This window comes from Cyprinodon tularosa, unplaced genomic scaffold, assembly GCF_016077235.1.
Source record: "Cyprinodon tularosa strain WSP-4 unplaced genomic scaffold, ASM1607723v1 ctg610, whole genome shotgun sequence".
NCBI classification, from domain to species: Eukaryota; Metazoa; Chordata; class Actinopteri; order Cyprinodontiformes; family Cyprinodontidae; genus Cyprinodon; species Cyprinodon tularosa.
In genome coordinates this window covers 37,539-53,222 of record NW_024039353.1, presented here as the reverse complement: position 1 = coordinate 53,222, position 15,684 = coordinate 37,539, and the positions used below count along the sequence as shown (strand labels likewise).

Genomic DNA, 15,684 nt, shown 5'->3' with positions numbered 1-15,684 from the left:
GGATGCCCTGTGGACGCTTCTATTTAGTGGGAGGTGTGCAGGCATGTTTCACCAGCAGGATGCCCAGGGGAAAGCCCAGTACCCGCTGGAGGCACTATGTGTCCCTGCTGGCACAGGTACACTTTAGACCTCCCCCTAAAGGAGCTGAAAAAGGTGTCTAGGGACATGGAACTCTGGGAATCCCTGCTAAGACTGCTGCCCTGCGACCCAGCCCCAGATAAGCCAAAGAAGACGAGGATGATCTAGTCAAAGGTTATTATGCTTTTTTAATGACAGGAAATAGTTGGATCAATACCGACTGAGTGATTAGCATGACTATATCATTTAGTCAAATTGAAGATAAACAGTATCCTGGTCTTACCAATATGGTGGTAATAATGTAGGTTTTGTTTAGCAGACCAGCATTCAACAGTTCTTCCGTCAACGGCCTGTAGACAGCTGTGTTTACGTAGCCCCTTTTCTCATTCCAGTGGCCAATCTAGAGAAAAATGGACACCCGGATCATTAAACTGGGAAACAGAAGCAACTATATTTAAGAATGTGGAGTAAGAAAAAAAAAGATTTATATGCTGTATATTTTGTAATAGAAACATGGATATGTAATACAGGTAGGCCTACCTATAATCCCTTGTTCTTGCCAGGTCTTAAAAAAGGACCAAAGTAAACTTATGGCCGATTCAACCACAGAGGTGTATATGTCAGGGCCCTGTCCTATGAAACGGCACTAGCCTGATTTCCTTAGGTTAATTTGGCTAATCTAACTTTGACATAAAAAATTAAGAATGAATAGTACTGTGAAGTTTTTAATCAAGACAACCCAGGGATAGGAATACTCGATATGTTCATGTGAAAAAGCAGCCTGGCCGGCCAGATATGTTTTACAGGGTCATAAGTCAGTCTGATAAGGCTCAAGACTCTCAAGTCTTAAACAGACTGGACAAATCACATCGGTAGAAAGGCCCAAAATGCAGCAACTGTTTTCTGTACCCATAACAGTCAAAATTACAGCTGCATCAGAGTGATTCTTTAATGATGCCCTTTATAATGTCACAAAGGAGCAGTATAGATCTTTAAAATATCAACAACTGGCAGCTGCAGGAGCTTTTCTTTTAAAAATAAGACATTATTGTGTCACATATGTAGTTATCTGATAAACTGCTTCCGCTGACGCTCTTAGTCCTGTCTTAGAATTTGGGCTCTCCCCGATTCTTTCCAGACTTAAATGCTTTGTACACAAGTCCCTGTAGCAGGGCAGAAAGGCGAAATAGTCTATCTGTAACAGGAACAACAATCACAATAAAGAGTCTGAATTAAATATGGTCCTCTTCAAACCAAAGACTACTGGATCAGTGCTCATGTGCAGTGGGCTAAATCACCTGCTGAAAGGAGCATAAGTCTCATTGAGAGTTAAAGGAATCATTTGAATATATACACAAAGGAATCATACAATTATTACAATAAAGCTAAGCCATGTAATAAAGGCTTAACAAAGGCAATATCATGAACTTTGTAAACAATCCTACTTCAATAAAAAGAAATGTGGTACACCCATCAAGAAAATATCATATTTGTATTGCTATTTTTCAAAGATAAAAAAAACCTCACTCAACATTTTTATCTTAAATTGTACTGCAGTTGTTTATCTGCAGTACACATAATTTAATGAGAGGCTCACCTCACGTCTTACCTTCCCATCTTAATTTCCTGCCTGACCCAATAGTGTTCTTGTAATAAATCATCTTTATGTTGTAATTTTTTTTTTTAAATTAGCCTAAGCCAAACAACATCATTGCTTAAAAAGAAATCAAACCCCCAAATAGATCCAAAAAGTGGGTCTATGGTCATTTTCAGCTATAAGATAATTTTTCATTACATTCGTTTACTTTTATCATTACTTTAAGACTTTGTTTCCAGTTTGAAATAACTACTTAATCTTTAGTGTTTCTTTGAAAACTTAAAATTAGCGTTTAATATTCATTTCATATCTTATTAAATATCAAGTGACCCTTGGCAACCCTGTATCACTGTGGGTATGTATTCTGTTTTCAGATAAAGTGTGAAAGTACTGTAACTCCAAACAAAAAGTACTATCCAGTTTTGCTTTGTTGTGGCTTACAATTCATCTCCTTAAAACTGTGATATGTTGTATGATCTAATAAAATGCAAATCAAGGATAATTGTTTTTTGTTACAATGAGTACTTAGGGTTTGAATTTAAAAGACTGAAGCAGAAAGTTATTAGTCTGCTGGTTTCCACTGAGCCATTGCTGATTTAACTGATTATCATAGGTTTAATAAGGGTAAAGGCTAATTACTGAATTGGCTGATATTGCAGAAGCCCGTTAAGTCTCTGGCCCCAACATTGGTTAGAAACTGGATAATAAAACAATCAAAATAAAGCAGCACCTTTCGTGGCCCCTTGTGGCTGAGCTCCATCACAGTCAGGGTGTAGTTGGTACGATGTCCTCGCTCATTAAACTGGACATGCCCCGTCAGTCCTTCTAGACGAACCTTCAAAGAAAGTACATTATTTCCAGCCTTTTGAAACAAAAAGTTATTCTTATTTTTAAAAACGTTTTCAATTTATTTCAGAGTCAGCAGGCATAGGAATTTTGTTTTTTTCATTGTCTATTTTTTTCAAAATGAAGTAGAATATTCAGTAGTCTACAAAGTAGCAGAATATTAATATCCCCCTCATTTCGAAGTGATCCTCGCCTATATTGCATACCCAAATGGAAAAACAAATAGCTTAGGAACTGTAAGCCCAAATTACATGTGTGATACATTATTTGAAAGCTAACACCTTATAGTTTCTGAATATTTAAATAGAATGGCCCAAGTTGCATCAGTTCAAACTTGACTCAAAGATGTTTTTTTATTCTTGAAAATAATAGGTTTTGAAAAGTAGTAATAAAGACATGCTTGAGAATAGGCATATCTCATTCTATTACATTTGCTCTACATCATGTCAACCCAAAATGCTGAAAATGTAAGACCTGCATTTGTCTGGAACTGTTGTAGGTCTGAGAGATCTACAATTATGGGGCTTTGAACTTTTAATGTCACCAGCGTAATACTAAATCACTAAATCCCTCCAAATGTGCCAAATTGTGCCAAATGCTTTTAATCAACTATTTGGCCCATAGAATAACACTCAAGCATTTAGGTGACCACAAAACATTAATCAAGCAAGTAATTTCCACTTATTTTTTCAAAATCGGTGTATATAACAAAATGTAACATTTATAAACCTACAATAACATAAAAATCTATAAAAAAAAACAGTGAAACTGCTGATTTTCAAGCTAAAATAAACTCCAGTGCCTTTTCTGAGGTGTATTTTTTATTTTTTCAGCCTTAGGCATTGTAATAAAACAAAATCAGTGTCAAAACTTGTTTTTATTCAGCTTCGAGCTGCAAGCATTGATCCACTCTTAGCTGTGTGCTTCACTCTTACGCAAGCCGGTAACACGGCTTTGCTTTATGCAACCCAGCCATGAATAGCCTTGTTTAAAACCTTATTTCATTGGCTACAAAGCCAAACAGTCCATGTGGTCTTAACCAATAACAGCAGGACTCTTTGAGGCGTAATATTGCTCTACTCGTTGCGTCATTGGCTGACAGGCAAGGAGCGCTTGGGAGACTTTTGCGACTGTCCCTGACTCAAATCGACCCATACAAAGATGCAGACACTTTAGTCTTGTAGATAAGAAGACAATGTAAAGAAACATACCAAACATCGTGGGCAAACAACTGAGGAAATAAGTATTAGGAAGTAAATATTAGCAAAATACTAAGCATTATCTTTTCTGATGTCAAAAAACGGATGTTATGTGGCGACTTTCTCATCATGGAATCTTTTGTAGACTTGTCTTACATGTCTATAGTTGTAAACATTTACCGGTGTAATTTTCATGCGTTCTGAGTTATTAGTAGTAAACACTTTGATATGGTTCGCCCGCTACCCGGTGGGTTTGGAGAAATTAAAGAATTCCTATGAGATTATATTTGTCTCATTCAGTGTAGGTGTGTGAGACCAGAGACAGAAAATAACTTTGGTAACCTTGGTAAATAGTTTGCTGTGTTTGAGACATATAAACAATCAAATTTGACTATGGCATAATACCTATAGTTTCAAATTTTTATTTATTCCTTAGGAATAAATAAAAATTTGAAACTATAGGCATTATTCCATAGTCGAAAAAGTACTAGGACGTAGAATAAGACCACAGTGGTTTCCCGGATTTTTGGTGTAATCTCTCATCTCAGTTTGAACCCTGTCCTTTTTAGTTAATTTACTTTTTACCAGTTTATTCTTGTAACAAAAATCTGCTGCATCAGCGGCTTCATGCATACCTGCTGCAGAGCTCTCTGGATGTCAATGCCTTGTCCCCATGGAGCTGGGGGGTTGGCTAAACACTCCCCTGCATTACCACGGCGAGAAATGTCAATGCGCTGCTGTCGCAGGTTCTGGAAAGCCTTCACCATAACATTGACGCCATCATAGGTCAGAGCTCCTGTGTACTGAGCAAAAAACATTTGAGGAAAAAATTCTTCAACAATTTTCTTCTATTTTTAACTGATGACAATTATCTATAAAAAAGTGGAGTAGTAAAAAGATATAACTCTATGCATCTACAGGTGCTGGTCATAAAATTAGAATATCATGAAAAAGTAGATTGATTTCAGTAATTCCATTTAAAAAGTGAAACTTGTATATTATATTCATACATTACATACAAACTCATATATTTCAGATGTTTATTTTGTTTAATTTTGATGATTACAAATGACAACAAATGAAAATCTCAAATTCATCATATCAGAAAATTAGAATATTACTGAAGACCAATAAAAACAAAGGATTTATAGAAATGTTGGCCAACTGAAAAGTATGAACATGAAAAGTATGAGCAGGTACAGCACTCAGTATTTAGTTGGGCCTCCTTTGGCCTGTATTACTGCAGCAATGCGGCGTGGCATGGAGTCGATCAGTCTGTGGCACTGCTCAGGTGTTATGATAGCCCAGGTTGCTCTAATAGTGGCTTTTAGCTCTTCTGAATTGTTGGGTCTGGTGTATTGCATCTTCTTCTTCACAATACCCCATAGATTTTCTATGGGGTTAAGGTCAGGAGAGTTTGCTGGCCAATTAAGAACAGGGATACCATGGTCCTTCAACCAGGTACTGGTAGCTTTGGCACTGTGTGCAGGTGCCAAGTCCTCTTGGAAAATGAAATCTGCATCTCCAAAAAGTTGGTCAGCTGCAGGAAGCATGAAGTGCTCTAAAACTTCCTGGTATGTGGCTGCGTTGACCCTGGACCTCAGAAAACACAATGGACCAACACCAGCAGATGACATGGCACCCCAAACCATCACTGACTGTGGAAACTTTACACTGGACTTCAAGCAACGTGGATGAAGTGCCTCTCTACTTTTCCTCCAGACTCTGGGACCTTGATTTCCAAAGGAAATGCAAAATTTACTTTCATCAGAGAACATGACTTTGGACCACTCACCAGCAGTCCAGTCCTGTTTCTCTTTAGCCCAGGCAAGACGCTTCTGACGCTGTCTGTGGTTCAAGAGTGGCTTGACACAAGGAATGCGACAGCAGAAACCCATGTCTTTCATACGTCTGTGTGTGGTGGTTCTTGAAGCACTCACTCCAGCTGCAGTCCACTCTTTGTGAATCTCCCCCACATTTTTGAATGGGTTTTGTTTCACAATCCTCTCCAGGGTGCGGTTATCTCTCTTGCTTGTACACTTTTTTCGACCACATCTTTTCCTTCCCTTCGCCTCTCTATTAATGTGCTTGGACACTGAGCTCTGTGAACAGCCAGCCTCTTTAGCGATGACCTTTTGTGTCTTGCCCTCCTTGTGCAAGGTGTCGATGGTCGTCTTTTGGACAACTGTCAAGTCAGCAGTCTTCCCCATGATTGTGTAGCCTATAGAACTAGACTGAAAGACCATTTAAAGGCTTTTGCAGGTGGTTTGAGTTAATTAGCTGATTAGAGTGTGGCACCAGGGGCCATCAATTTTGAACCTTTTCACAATATTCTAATTTTCTGATATGATGAATTTGAGATTTTCATTTGTTGTCATTTGTAATCATCAAAATTAAACAAAATAAACACCTGAAATATATGAGTTTGTATGTAATGTATGAATATAATATACAAGTTTCACTTTTTAAATGGAATTACTGAAATCAATCTACTTTTTCATGATATTCTAATTTTATGACCAGCACCTGTAATATCCTTTTAAGACATACTTTTACAAAATGAGCCACAGAGAAGGTTTTAGTTTATTGTTAAGTTTTTGTCACTTTTTGGTTTCAGCCGTGAATATGGAACAGCCAATGGATAAATGGATGGTTGGTTGGCTGGTTTTGGGAGAGCTAGTAAAAAGTATTTTCTTTTCTGACAATGAGAGCGTCAGACTCAACTATTTTTTTTTTACATAAATGAAAACATAAGTGGACATAGAATGGACTTTGGCAATATTCAGAAATCTTATCAAAGCATCCTTAAGTATCTGGATAGTTAGTTTAGCATTAGGAGCAATAGAACTGAGTTTTTTAATTAATTAACATAACTTTAGCAAAAAATTGTTTATTTTTTTCTTCTTCACACAGACTAAGCACATACCAATGATATGAAACTTAGAAGGTTTTGTTTTAAAAAGAGAGAGAACTGAACAATATCTGGAAGTGATTTAAAACATTTTTCTAAAACATCACAGAAATGCCAAAGAGAAAGCAGTTTAAAAAAGAAAGCAAGTGGATAAAGACAAAATTTATGGTTTTATCAAAGATATATAAAGATTGTGGAGCAAGCTTAGCTCAATTTGAGGCTATTTAAAACTACCCTCTTTGGTAAATTTTATATATATATATATATATATATATATATATTTTATATTTATATATATATATATATATATATATATATATATATATATATATATATATATATATATATATATATATATAGAGAGAGAGAGAGAGAGAGACTGCAATGCATGTCGCTTTTGAATCACTTTTCAACAAAGGAAAACAACGGGAGGCTGAAGCCCAACCCTTATAATGAATAGGTTTCACTCAGGTTTTTTAACCATGATGTTTCATGAATGTCCAAACATGGTTTAAAAATGCAAATAGATAATGAATAAATAAGTAAAACACCTTTCTGTAATAACTTCTGTTTTGTTTTGTGTTTTTTTTTTTTATTCAAACTATTGGAATTCAATGTGAAAGCAGGGCCTTTTCTGTTATAGTTAACCCTGTAAAGAGACAGACCTTATGAGGACCAAATGCTGAATCTAATGTGGAGGAACCCCATTTAAAACTTAAGAGTTAGTCATAAATTGAGTTACTTAAGGAATGGAAGACAACAGGAAGTTTTAATATTATATTCATATATAACATTTTATTATATTTCTTGTTGTGTTTGTTCACCTTGAGCCTTTTCCGTGTTAGTTTAAGGTCTTTGCTGTCAAAACCCATCCAGTCCTGGTTGATTTTCTCTACAGCTGGGTGTGTCCGGTTTACCAGCTGGAAACCTGTCGCATTTGGTGCCAGCTTCTGAAACTCAGTGACATTCAGATCAAGGAAGCCCTGAACAAAACACACAAATAAAAGGAATAAAGAACACCCCAGATCTACAATTTTCATTTAATTAAATTTGCATTCAAATGTTGTAACATAGGCTGCAACCACTTAATGAACATAAATGTATCATGTCAGAATAAGAAAACCAAATACATTCTTCGTTTAAAAGCTTTTGTAAAAAAAAAGTCAAGTCTAATCCCATATCTACCGGTAAGTATAAAAGTATATAATTTCCACCCATTTTCTTTTAGGTATTGCATGTAATATTAGCTCTAATCTCTGTTTGCTACATTTATAGTAAAATTAATTAATATATTTATAACAGATTGGCTGATTTGGTTTATTTGACATGCAGGAATTGAAATATTGGTTTTAAATATTGGTTTTAAATATTGTTTTTGAATCTTCACCTTTAAGAGCAGGAGATTGATATTTCTTCACTTTTTGACAAGCAACAAGAAAAAAATAATGGATACCTAGAGTATTTTATTGATCTTAAAGCTAAAATGCACAAAAACAAACAAATAAATAAATAAATAAATAAAAATCAACCTGGAGAGACTCACAAAGAGAAAAGATGCATTTAGAAAAGTTTTATTTCATTCAATTTATTCATGCAGGTAACACAGATGAATGGGTCAATTTTTCTATCTAAAGAAAACCAGCTGCATTGACTCATTTACTCTCTCACTTCCCTCACACATAGTATACATCTAATGCAGGGGAGAGGAGAACTCCTTTTTAACAGGAAGAATCCTCTAACAGAACCAGGCTCAGTGTGAGCAGCCTTCTGCCGAAGTCAACTGTGGTTTAAGGTTAGAAGCAGATATATAAATACTGACATAAGTGAAATAAGTTATTTGGCGCTCTGGCCCCGGCAGAAGACTTTGATGCTGTGTATCAATATTTGCTTGAATAAATAACCTAGGAAACTGATTAGAGTAATCTTCCCCCAGGGCCCAGACACAGGTGGTGGAATGAGCCAGAGGGCGAGTGGGACCGAGAAATAGCCTAAGAGTGAGGGAGAAGATGGGGCAGAGGTGGGTGAAAGTTCACTTTTGTGCAGAAGAGAATAGCTATGCCAGGAGTTTTCAAGAAGGGGATGTTGAAAGTTGATTGGCTCCAGAGAAGGTGTGGTCCTGGGACGAGTGGCCTCACAGGTGGTTCAGGTGAAGCTGATTGGTCTTCCAGATTGAATTTTTTTGCTTAAGCTACATTAAACGTTATTAAAAGTGTCCCTTTAAATTGAACTGAAACCAGTTTTACTCTTACTGGGTTAGCTCATCAATTACTTTAAAATAAACATGTCCTTACCAGGTTTGCCAGGATGAAATGGTAGTTCTTTAAATTTCTCTTCTGAGCTGCAATCTGAAAAAATAGAATAACATCATTAATCATCTGGTAACTCCTTTTTCCTGATGATTTTAAGAAAAAGAAAAAGCATCTGTCCCACAATAATCACACTCCTCTGTGCCTTTACATGTCTGACTTTTTCAAGTTGGAAGCTCTTTAAGAGACTAATTGTTCTTCATCACCATCAAAAATAGATGGAATGAAAGCAAGAGGGTATCCTCAGATTTTTGAATCAACTGACAGATGAAGGGGATGAAAAGAAAGTAGCTGGAATGACAGGATGAGCAGAGATGGATAAATGGGTGATAAAGAGGAGGAAGAGCAGGAGGCAATAGAAAGTAAAGGAGGAGGAGAAAGAAGCAGGTGTTAGCCATTTCTTTCCTCAGAGCTCCAACTTTTAATGAGCATCAGTCAGTTAACGTTCACAAGCACAGCTGCTTGATTTTAAAGAAGAAAGCTTTTGAAACTGCCTTCCCTTTTCTCCTCCATCTTCCATTACCTTCTCTCCCTGTGCTGTGATTTATGTTATGACATATTAAGCTCCAAATGTAAAAAATATTTTAATATTTCCCAGTAATCATAACAAAATGTTTATTCTGAACATGGGGAAAATATTAGCATTAAAATTGGGGTCTTTAAGCCTTAAGTTTTTTTCAAGACAAATCATAAATTTTTTGCTCTGTTTAAAGAGATAGAAATTGTTTGAGCTTTAAGAAAAGTAACTCTTAAACTGGGGTAAGCATTGGCATGGGTGTTGCGATCATTAAACTTGGGTCATCTGCCTGAGAGGAGGTGCAGAGGCAGCCATTTTTCCCCTCATTGTTTTAGTTAAAAATGCTTTGTTTTTAATAAAAATCGATATTATGAACTGAAATATCAACATTACATTGGGCAGCTGAAAATCCTGATATACCGTTAAAGTGATTTTTTTCCCCAAACTCTGCTCTTAAATGTGACAGTGTTTGGGGTATCCAAAAAGGTTAACAAAATCCAAACAACTTGACTTCAGTAGTTAAAGACCATTCACTCTTCATCCAGATTGTCCACTATTTGGAGTTATTAAGGAAGAGGTTCTAAACTTTAAGCTGGTTCGGAAAAGCTATTTTGCAAATTTGAAGTCATATGCAGATTCCCCTACACAGTCATGTATTGTTACTGCCAATGTTGACCAGAGATACATGACATGTTTGGGTCGCCTTCTATAAGATGTGAATTAGTTTGAAACTGAGCAGGCATCATGCTGAAGACTGATTATGTTTGTGAAAGTCAAAAACTTAGCTGGCTTCCCAATCCCTTTCAGAGTTAATTCTTTTTGTATTTGTATGCTGATCCCAGTATTTTACATTTAGGTAAAACCAAAGTAGTTGTGTAACAAAACCAGTTCTTGTCAATGATGAGGATGATGAAATCATTTCAACAAGCTACACATGGATCTTTGGTGACTAAAACATGACTACACTGTAGCTACAGGTTTGAGTTTTACTCAACGAGACGAGACTAGATAAAAATTAACGGGTCGTCGGTCAGACGTTTAAAATGCAAGAAATGCAAAATGCTTTAGCAGAAATGCGACTTTACAGAGCTCCGAATCAGCGCTTCAACTCCACACTGATGGTTCTCTCTCAGAGTATGGCTCTTCCATCGCTACTTAATAAACTATGTGGCTGATCATCCTCTGCCAAGCGTAAAAAATCCCATTACTATTAATATTTTATTTGTTCCAGCTCACAAGAGGTGATAATAAACATTCTTTAATTTCTACCAAAATTATATCCAAATAACATATTCATTGCATTCTGTTTATTTTTGGGAAAAGAGCAAGATGAAAAGGCACATAGATAATTGAATATTTCTCTCTCATTGTTCTTGTTTCTATCTATTTAAATATGATGCAAATGTTTCCTTGTATTGTCATTTGAACATTTTCTAATTTTCCTTTGAATATTTCAACATTTTATTCATTCAATTTAGGTCTGGATTGCCAGACCTAAATTTAGTCGACTACCGGTAAAACTATAATATCTCGTAATGGTTAAAATTTGACTAAAACTAATAACAGAAGCCTAAGACTAAATCTCAGATGGCTGTCAAAAACAACACTGAACAAAACAAACACTTGTAATAAACAGACTGTGTAATGTTTAACCAATATGATAAGACGAGGCAGATTTAGTTTTAGAGTTAAGACGATTTGCTAATTTGTTTTAATACCTTGCAGTTTATGATTTATGAGGTTTAGGGGGCCCCAACACCTAATGATTACAAGAAGATTGATCATCAAAATGACGTTTTCATTTTCAATTTGCTACAAAAGAATATTTATTGTGTTATTAATTGTAATTTTGATCTTCTTTTCAAACCTTTTTGCTGTAAAACAAAATACCATGGCCATTCTTTATCTAAAGGTTAAAAATATATATATATATTTTTAATCTATGTTTATTTCAAGGATTTATAAGGAAACTGAAATAATGAATCAAGTTGAGTATGATTTCCCCCTGGACTGACCAGCCATATGTAACTCTCTGCGCACAATTTAGCACTGAATCTGGTCCTCAACTATCCTAGGCGGCAGATGGTCAGACATTTGGTTTAATAGTCTAAATCTTTTAGTGTATGTTGTGGAAGGATTGCCTTTTTTACTCTTCTTTCTCATTTATAACTCATTTTTTAAATCTTGCATTTTTAAAACTTACTAATCAGTAGAACTAATCTTGCATGTGCACAGACAGTGAACTTACCTATCAGACTTACATCCTGTCACCTCAAATCATCACCAGACAGCCAAAGTCAGTGGACCACCTGAGACTTGCCTGACAACTAAACAAAATTAACCAAAGTTGGGTAGAACTGCACCTGATCATTTAAATAGCACAAAACTAAACCACTGAACTGAGCAGAATCATTTAAAGCATCAGACCAACACCTGGGACTCTGTTCAACTTCATTCTGGGAGAGTAACACAGGACTTGCGAGTGGTTTTGGGTCAAAATTCATGCTGAAAAGGTTTTACTGTCCCAAACCTATATAGTAAATATTTTTCTTTTATCTCCTACCATCACTTTTTTATCTGCCTTTAAGATTTATAGAATAAAATATTCTATATAATGCTGCAGAGAAATATAAATATATATTTCCCTCTCTTTCTGCTTCTGCTGATCCCAACTATTGTTGAACATGATATAAAGCACATCTGTTACAACATCTGCAGCTGTGGAGCACTAATGTTAAGCATCTCTGATCACTGAACAGATAGTGAACCCAACTACTGGAACATGCATCACCTTCCTAAATATCTCTGTGCATTGGGATGTTGGACGAAGATAATAAGATATAAATTTCACAAAACCAGAGTACAACTGCTTCTACAAACATATCTGGATGTGAATGAGCACACTCTGCAGGAAAGGGCCAAAAGGGTTACATCCATTGATTTCTATTTGTAATGGGGAGTTTTTAGGGTTTCCTTTTATATAGACTATGTTTGTGCAGACAAACAAGGACTTCAACATAGATTTATAGTTGCTCTCACTGAAAATTTAAATATAATCAAATATATAAATATATTATATGAAAAAGTATGACAGATTTTATTTAGAGTAAATGTAAATGAAATTATTCTTATTTTAAAGTCTTGATCAGATAGACAGTCTGGCCATATAAACTGCCTTTACTGTAGCTGGTTTTTGCAACGAGCCTTTTGAACGTAGCACCAATATAAAAATTTAGGTCTAAACTATTTGTGTCTGGAATGTGTGGGGTCTTCAGAGACTTAAGCTGCCCTTTTCCTGACCTTATACCTGCACAATTCCTGAATAGAGTGAAGATCAACCCTGAAGATCCTCTCTATGGACCTCTTTAGGCCATTGTTTTTATGTAGCGTCGACCTGTCCTGTTTTGTGGATTAGGTAAACTACCCAGTGGTGGATGTGCACAAAGCAGACAGAATAGTGCAGAAAATGACACGCAGCTCTTGTGCCAGGTCTCTGCTGAGCCCTTTATCACACAGTGTTGACAACAATTTTAATCACTGCTAGAACTTTCAATAATTGCTTGCTTTTATGTTTAATTTATTCTTGTTAATATGTATAGTAGGCTACTATGGAAAAGTCGTTGTTTTTAAAAGGGCTTTATAAATACATTTGTAACATACATACATTAGTAACTTTTCCCAGGGTATATTTCCAGGATCCAGTTGACCGGCTAGATCAACCATAGAAAATTTGGCATATTTTAAAGCATGTGTTTGTAGGTAGCCTATGAGCCTCCGCAGTCCAGCTTTTAGATTAGATCAGAGATCAGAGATATCCTCAGTTAATTTTTGCGTAACTATCTACTGTGCTAGGTCATCTTGTCGTAAACATCTACTCCAATCTCTTGATCTAACAGGAAAAACTGTTTCTTTCCCAGTCAGACTTATTTACTGTGCTGTGAGACAGTTTCAAAGAGCAGTATCCCTTGTTTGGCCAGTACTGTCAAACTGACACCGACGCCAATGGGCTTTTAACAGCTGCTTAAAAAAACAACAGCTGTTTAAGAAAGAAAAAACGGGAACACAAAGAGACTCCAATAGAGCTGCTTTGAGGCTAAATTACAGACTAAGTGGTTACTGTAAATAGTGACATTGGAGCAGACAGCTTAGCCTTGTTTTTCAGGGTAGTTGTGGTTTAACAATTTTCAGCAAACCCCTCACATTTAATACTTGAATTCTACCTTTTTTTTCTAGCCATCTGGCTTTCCCAGTCTGGGCTGCTGAATATTAACGCCTCCTCTAATTCTGGTTATGATTTAGGGTCATCAGATCACTGCTGCATTGATCTGCTTGCATTTATCTTGCATGAATCTTTTTTGAGATTCACTAACTAATAACTATTAACTACTTCTAAATAACATGAACTATTCACCCATCCATTGTTCCTACCTTCTTATCCTTCCCTGTCTACAGCAGTCATTATGTAAGAGACAGGTTTCACCCTCTTACATGTTGGCAGCCCAACACTACGTCACACAACTATGAACTAAATCATTGAAATCTAAGCCAATTTAGAGAGACCATTTAAATAGCCATATTTTTTTTACTTTGGGAGGGAGTAAAAGTACCTGGAGAGACCCCACACATGCACTACCACTAGCATGCTACACAAATTTAGGACAGCATGCAAAACCCCATCTAGAAAGAGCCCAGGCCCAGATTCTGACCCTGGTTCTTCTTGATGTAATGCAACAACGTGAATAACTGAACCACCATCAGGATACAGTATATACAGTACTGGAGTTGAGGGGGGATGCCATCCCCCTTCTTAAAAAAAATCTTTAAAAATTATGCCCCTTCTTAAATGACCATCCCCTGTGACATTTTCTTACTCAAGTGTAAAATTACGACTATATATTAAGAATAATGGCAATGATATTCCCCTTTTAACATTTGGCGGGGTGCAGGCTTACTAGTAGCCTGAGCAAAATAAATAAAATCAAAGAAGTGGCCTACTATGACTATGAAGCTGATCCCAGTGGGAAATGTGTCCTCTGCATTTGTCCCTAACTATTTAGGAGCAGTGATAGCCATGCCAGTCCAGGGACTGACTGCAGTTCTACTGAAAGGTGCCTTGGTCATGGTCAAGGTCAATGACCGGGATACCTGACATGTAACAACCATACCATGCATATTGCTCTAGGTTAATAGACTATGCTTCAAATTGTGTGAAATAACTGATTTTTAGAATTTGTTTTATATGTATTAGAATATTTCTTTTCTAATGTACATAATAGTTTGACAGTTACCAAGCCTTGATAATACTTTGTAATGGTGGTAATTGCAAAGTAAAACCCTTTCAATTTTATCTTAATGCAGCACCATGTAATTTGGAGTGGTGATAAAAATAGGCATAATTGTAAACACTGATTACCCTCATATACCTCACAGCTATGGCTGGAAAACGCATGTTACATAATGCTAGATATATATGGATATAGATATGTATATATCTATATATCTATCAGATATATAGCTAATGTTAGATATAAATGGATATAGTTATATAGATTTAGATGAAAAACAGTGGTGTTATTAACACCACAGTTGTTAAGGTGATTACTGCATGCCATGAACTAACTGAATTTACAGGGAATATTTTGTAATATTTCAGACACAGGTGCATTAAAATCTGTTCCCCAAGGTTGTTGCTAAGTCAATGTGTTAACACATAAACTGAAAAGTAGGAAACTGCTATAGTAGAAGTGGTCATACTGATAAGCTAATAAAGTTTATTATTAACTTGTAGCACCGAGTTGCTATTTTCCAATCAAACACCTTAGAGTCAGCAAGGGAATGCTTGAAAAATGGCAATATACACTTTGGTGTATTTTACACTGGAGGTTAACGTTAAACAAATTCTGAACATGGCACAGATCACACCCAACTACATTTTGTCCCTTATTAAAAAAAAAAACTCTAAAAAGGGGATGTATTTTCTCTGTTGGTGTTACAGCTGCGAGTCAACATTATATGCTTGGCTGTTTAAGTGACACAAATACATTTATGTGAAGGGGGAAGCTCAACACAAAATCTGCCCAAAATGCTTTTTCTAAACCATTACAAAATAGAAAACATGCTGGTAGATTAACTTCATCTATAATTTATTCTTTATGAGATGATGACATATTTGCCGTCTGCCAGCTCTTTGCACTTCGCTTTTTTCTCTAGAAGTTGTTCTGGTCTCTTCT

General features: G+C 36.0%; 1 protein-coding gene across 4 annotated transcripts in view; it reads right to left on the bottom strand.

Moving 5' to 3' along the window:
- Positions 1 to 15,684, bottom strand: part of LOC119798139 (glutamate receptor 1-like) — a 91,154-nt gene that overhangs the window by 51,456 nt on the left and 24,014 nt on the right. For all 4 annotated transcript variants that reach the window (XM_038307488.1, XM_038307490.1, XM_038307492.1 and 1 more), the window contains exons 3-7: positions 8,923 to 8,976; positions 7,456 to 7,614; positions 4,356 to 4,523; positions 2,406 to 2,510; positions 362 to 478 (exon numbers count right to left, since the gene is read on the bottom strand). In XM_038307488.1, the coding sequence (XP_038163416.1) occupies positions 362 to 478; positions 2,406 to 2,510; positions 4,356 to 4,523; positions 7,456 to 7,614; positions 8,923 to 8,976 (603 nt within the window). The remainder of the gene's footprint in view (positions 1 to 361; positions 479 to 2,405; positions 2,511 to 4,355; positions 4,524 to 7,455; positions 7,615 to 8,922; positions 8,977 to 15,684) is intronic.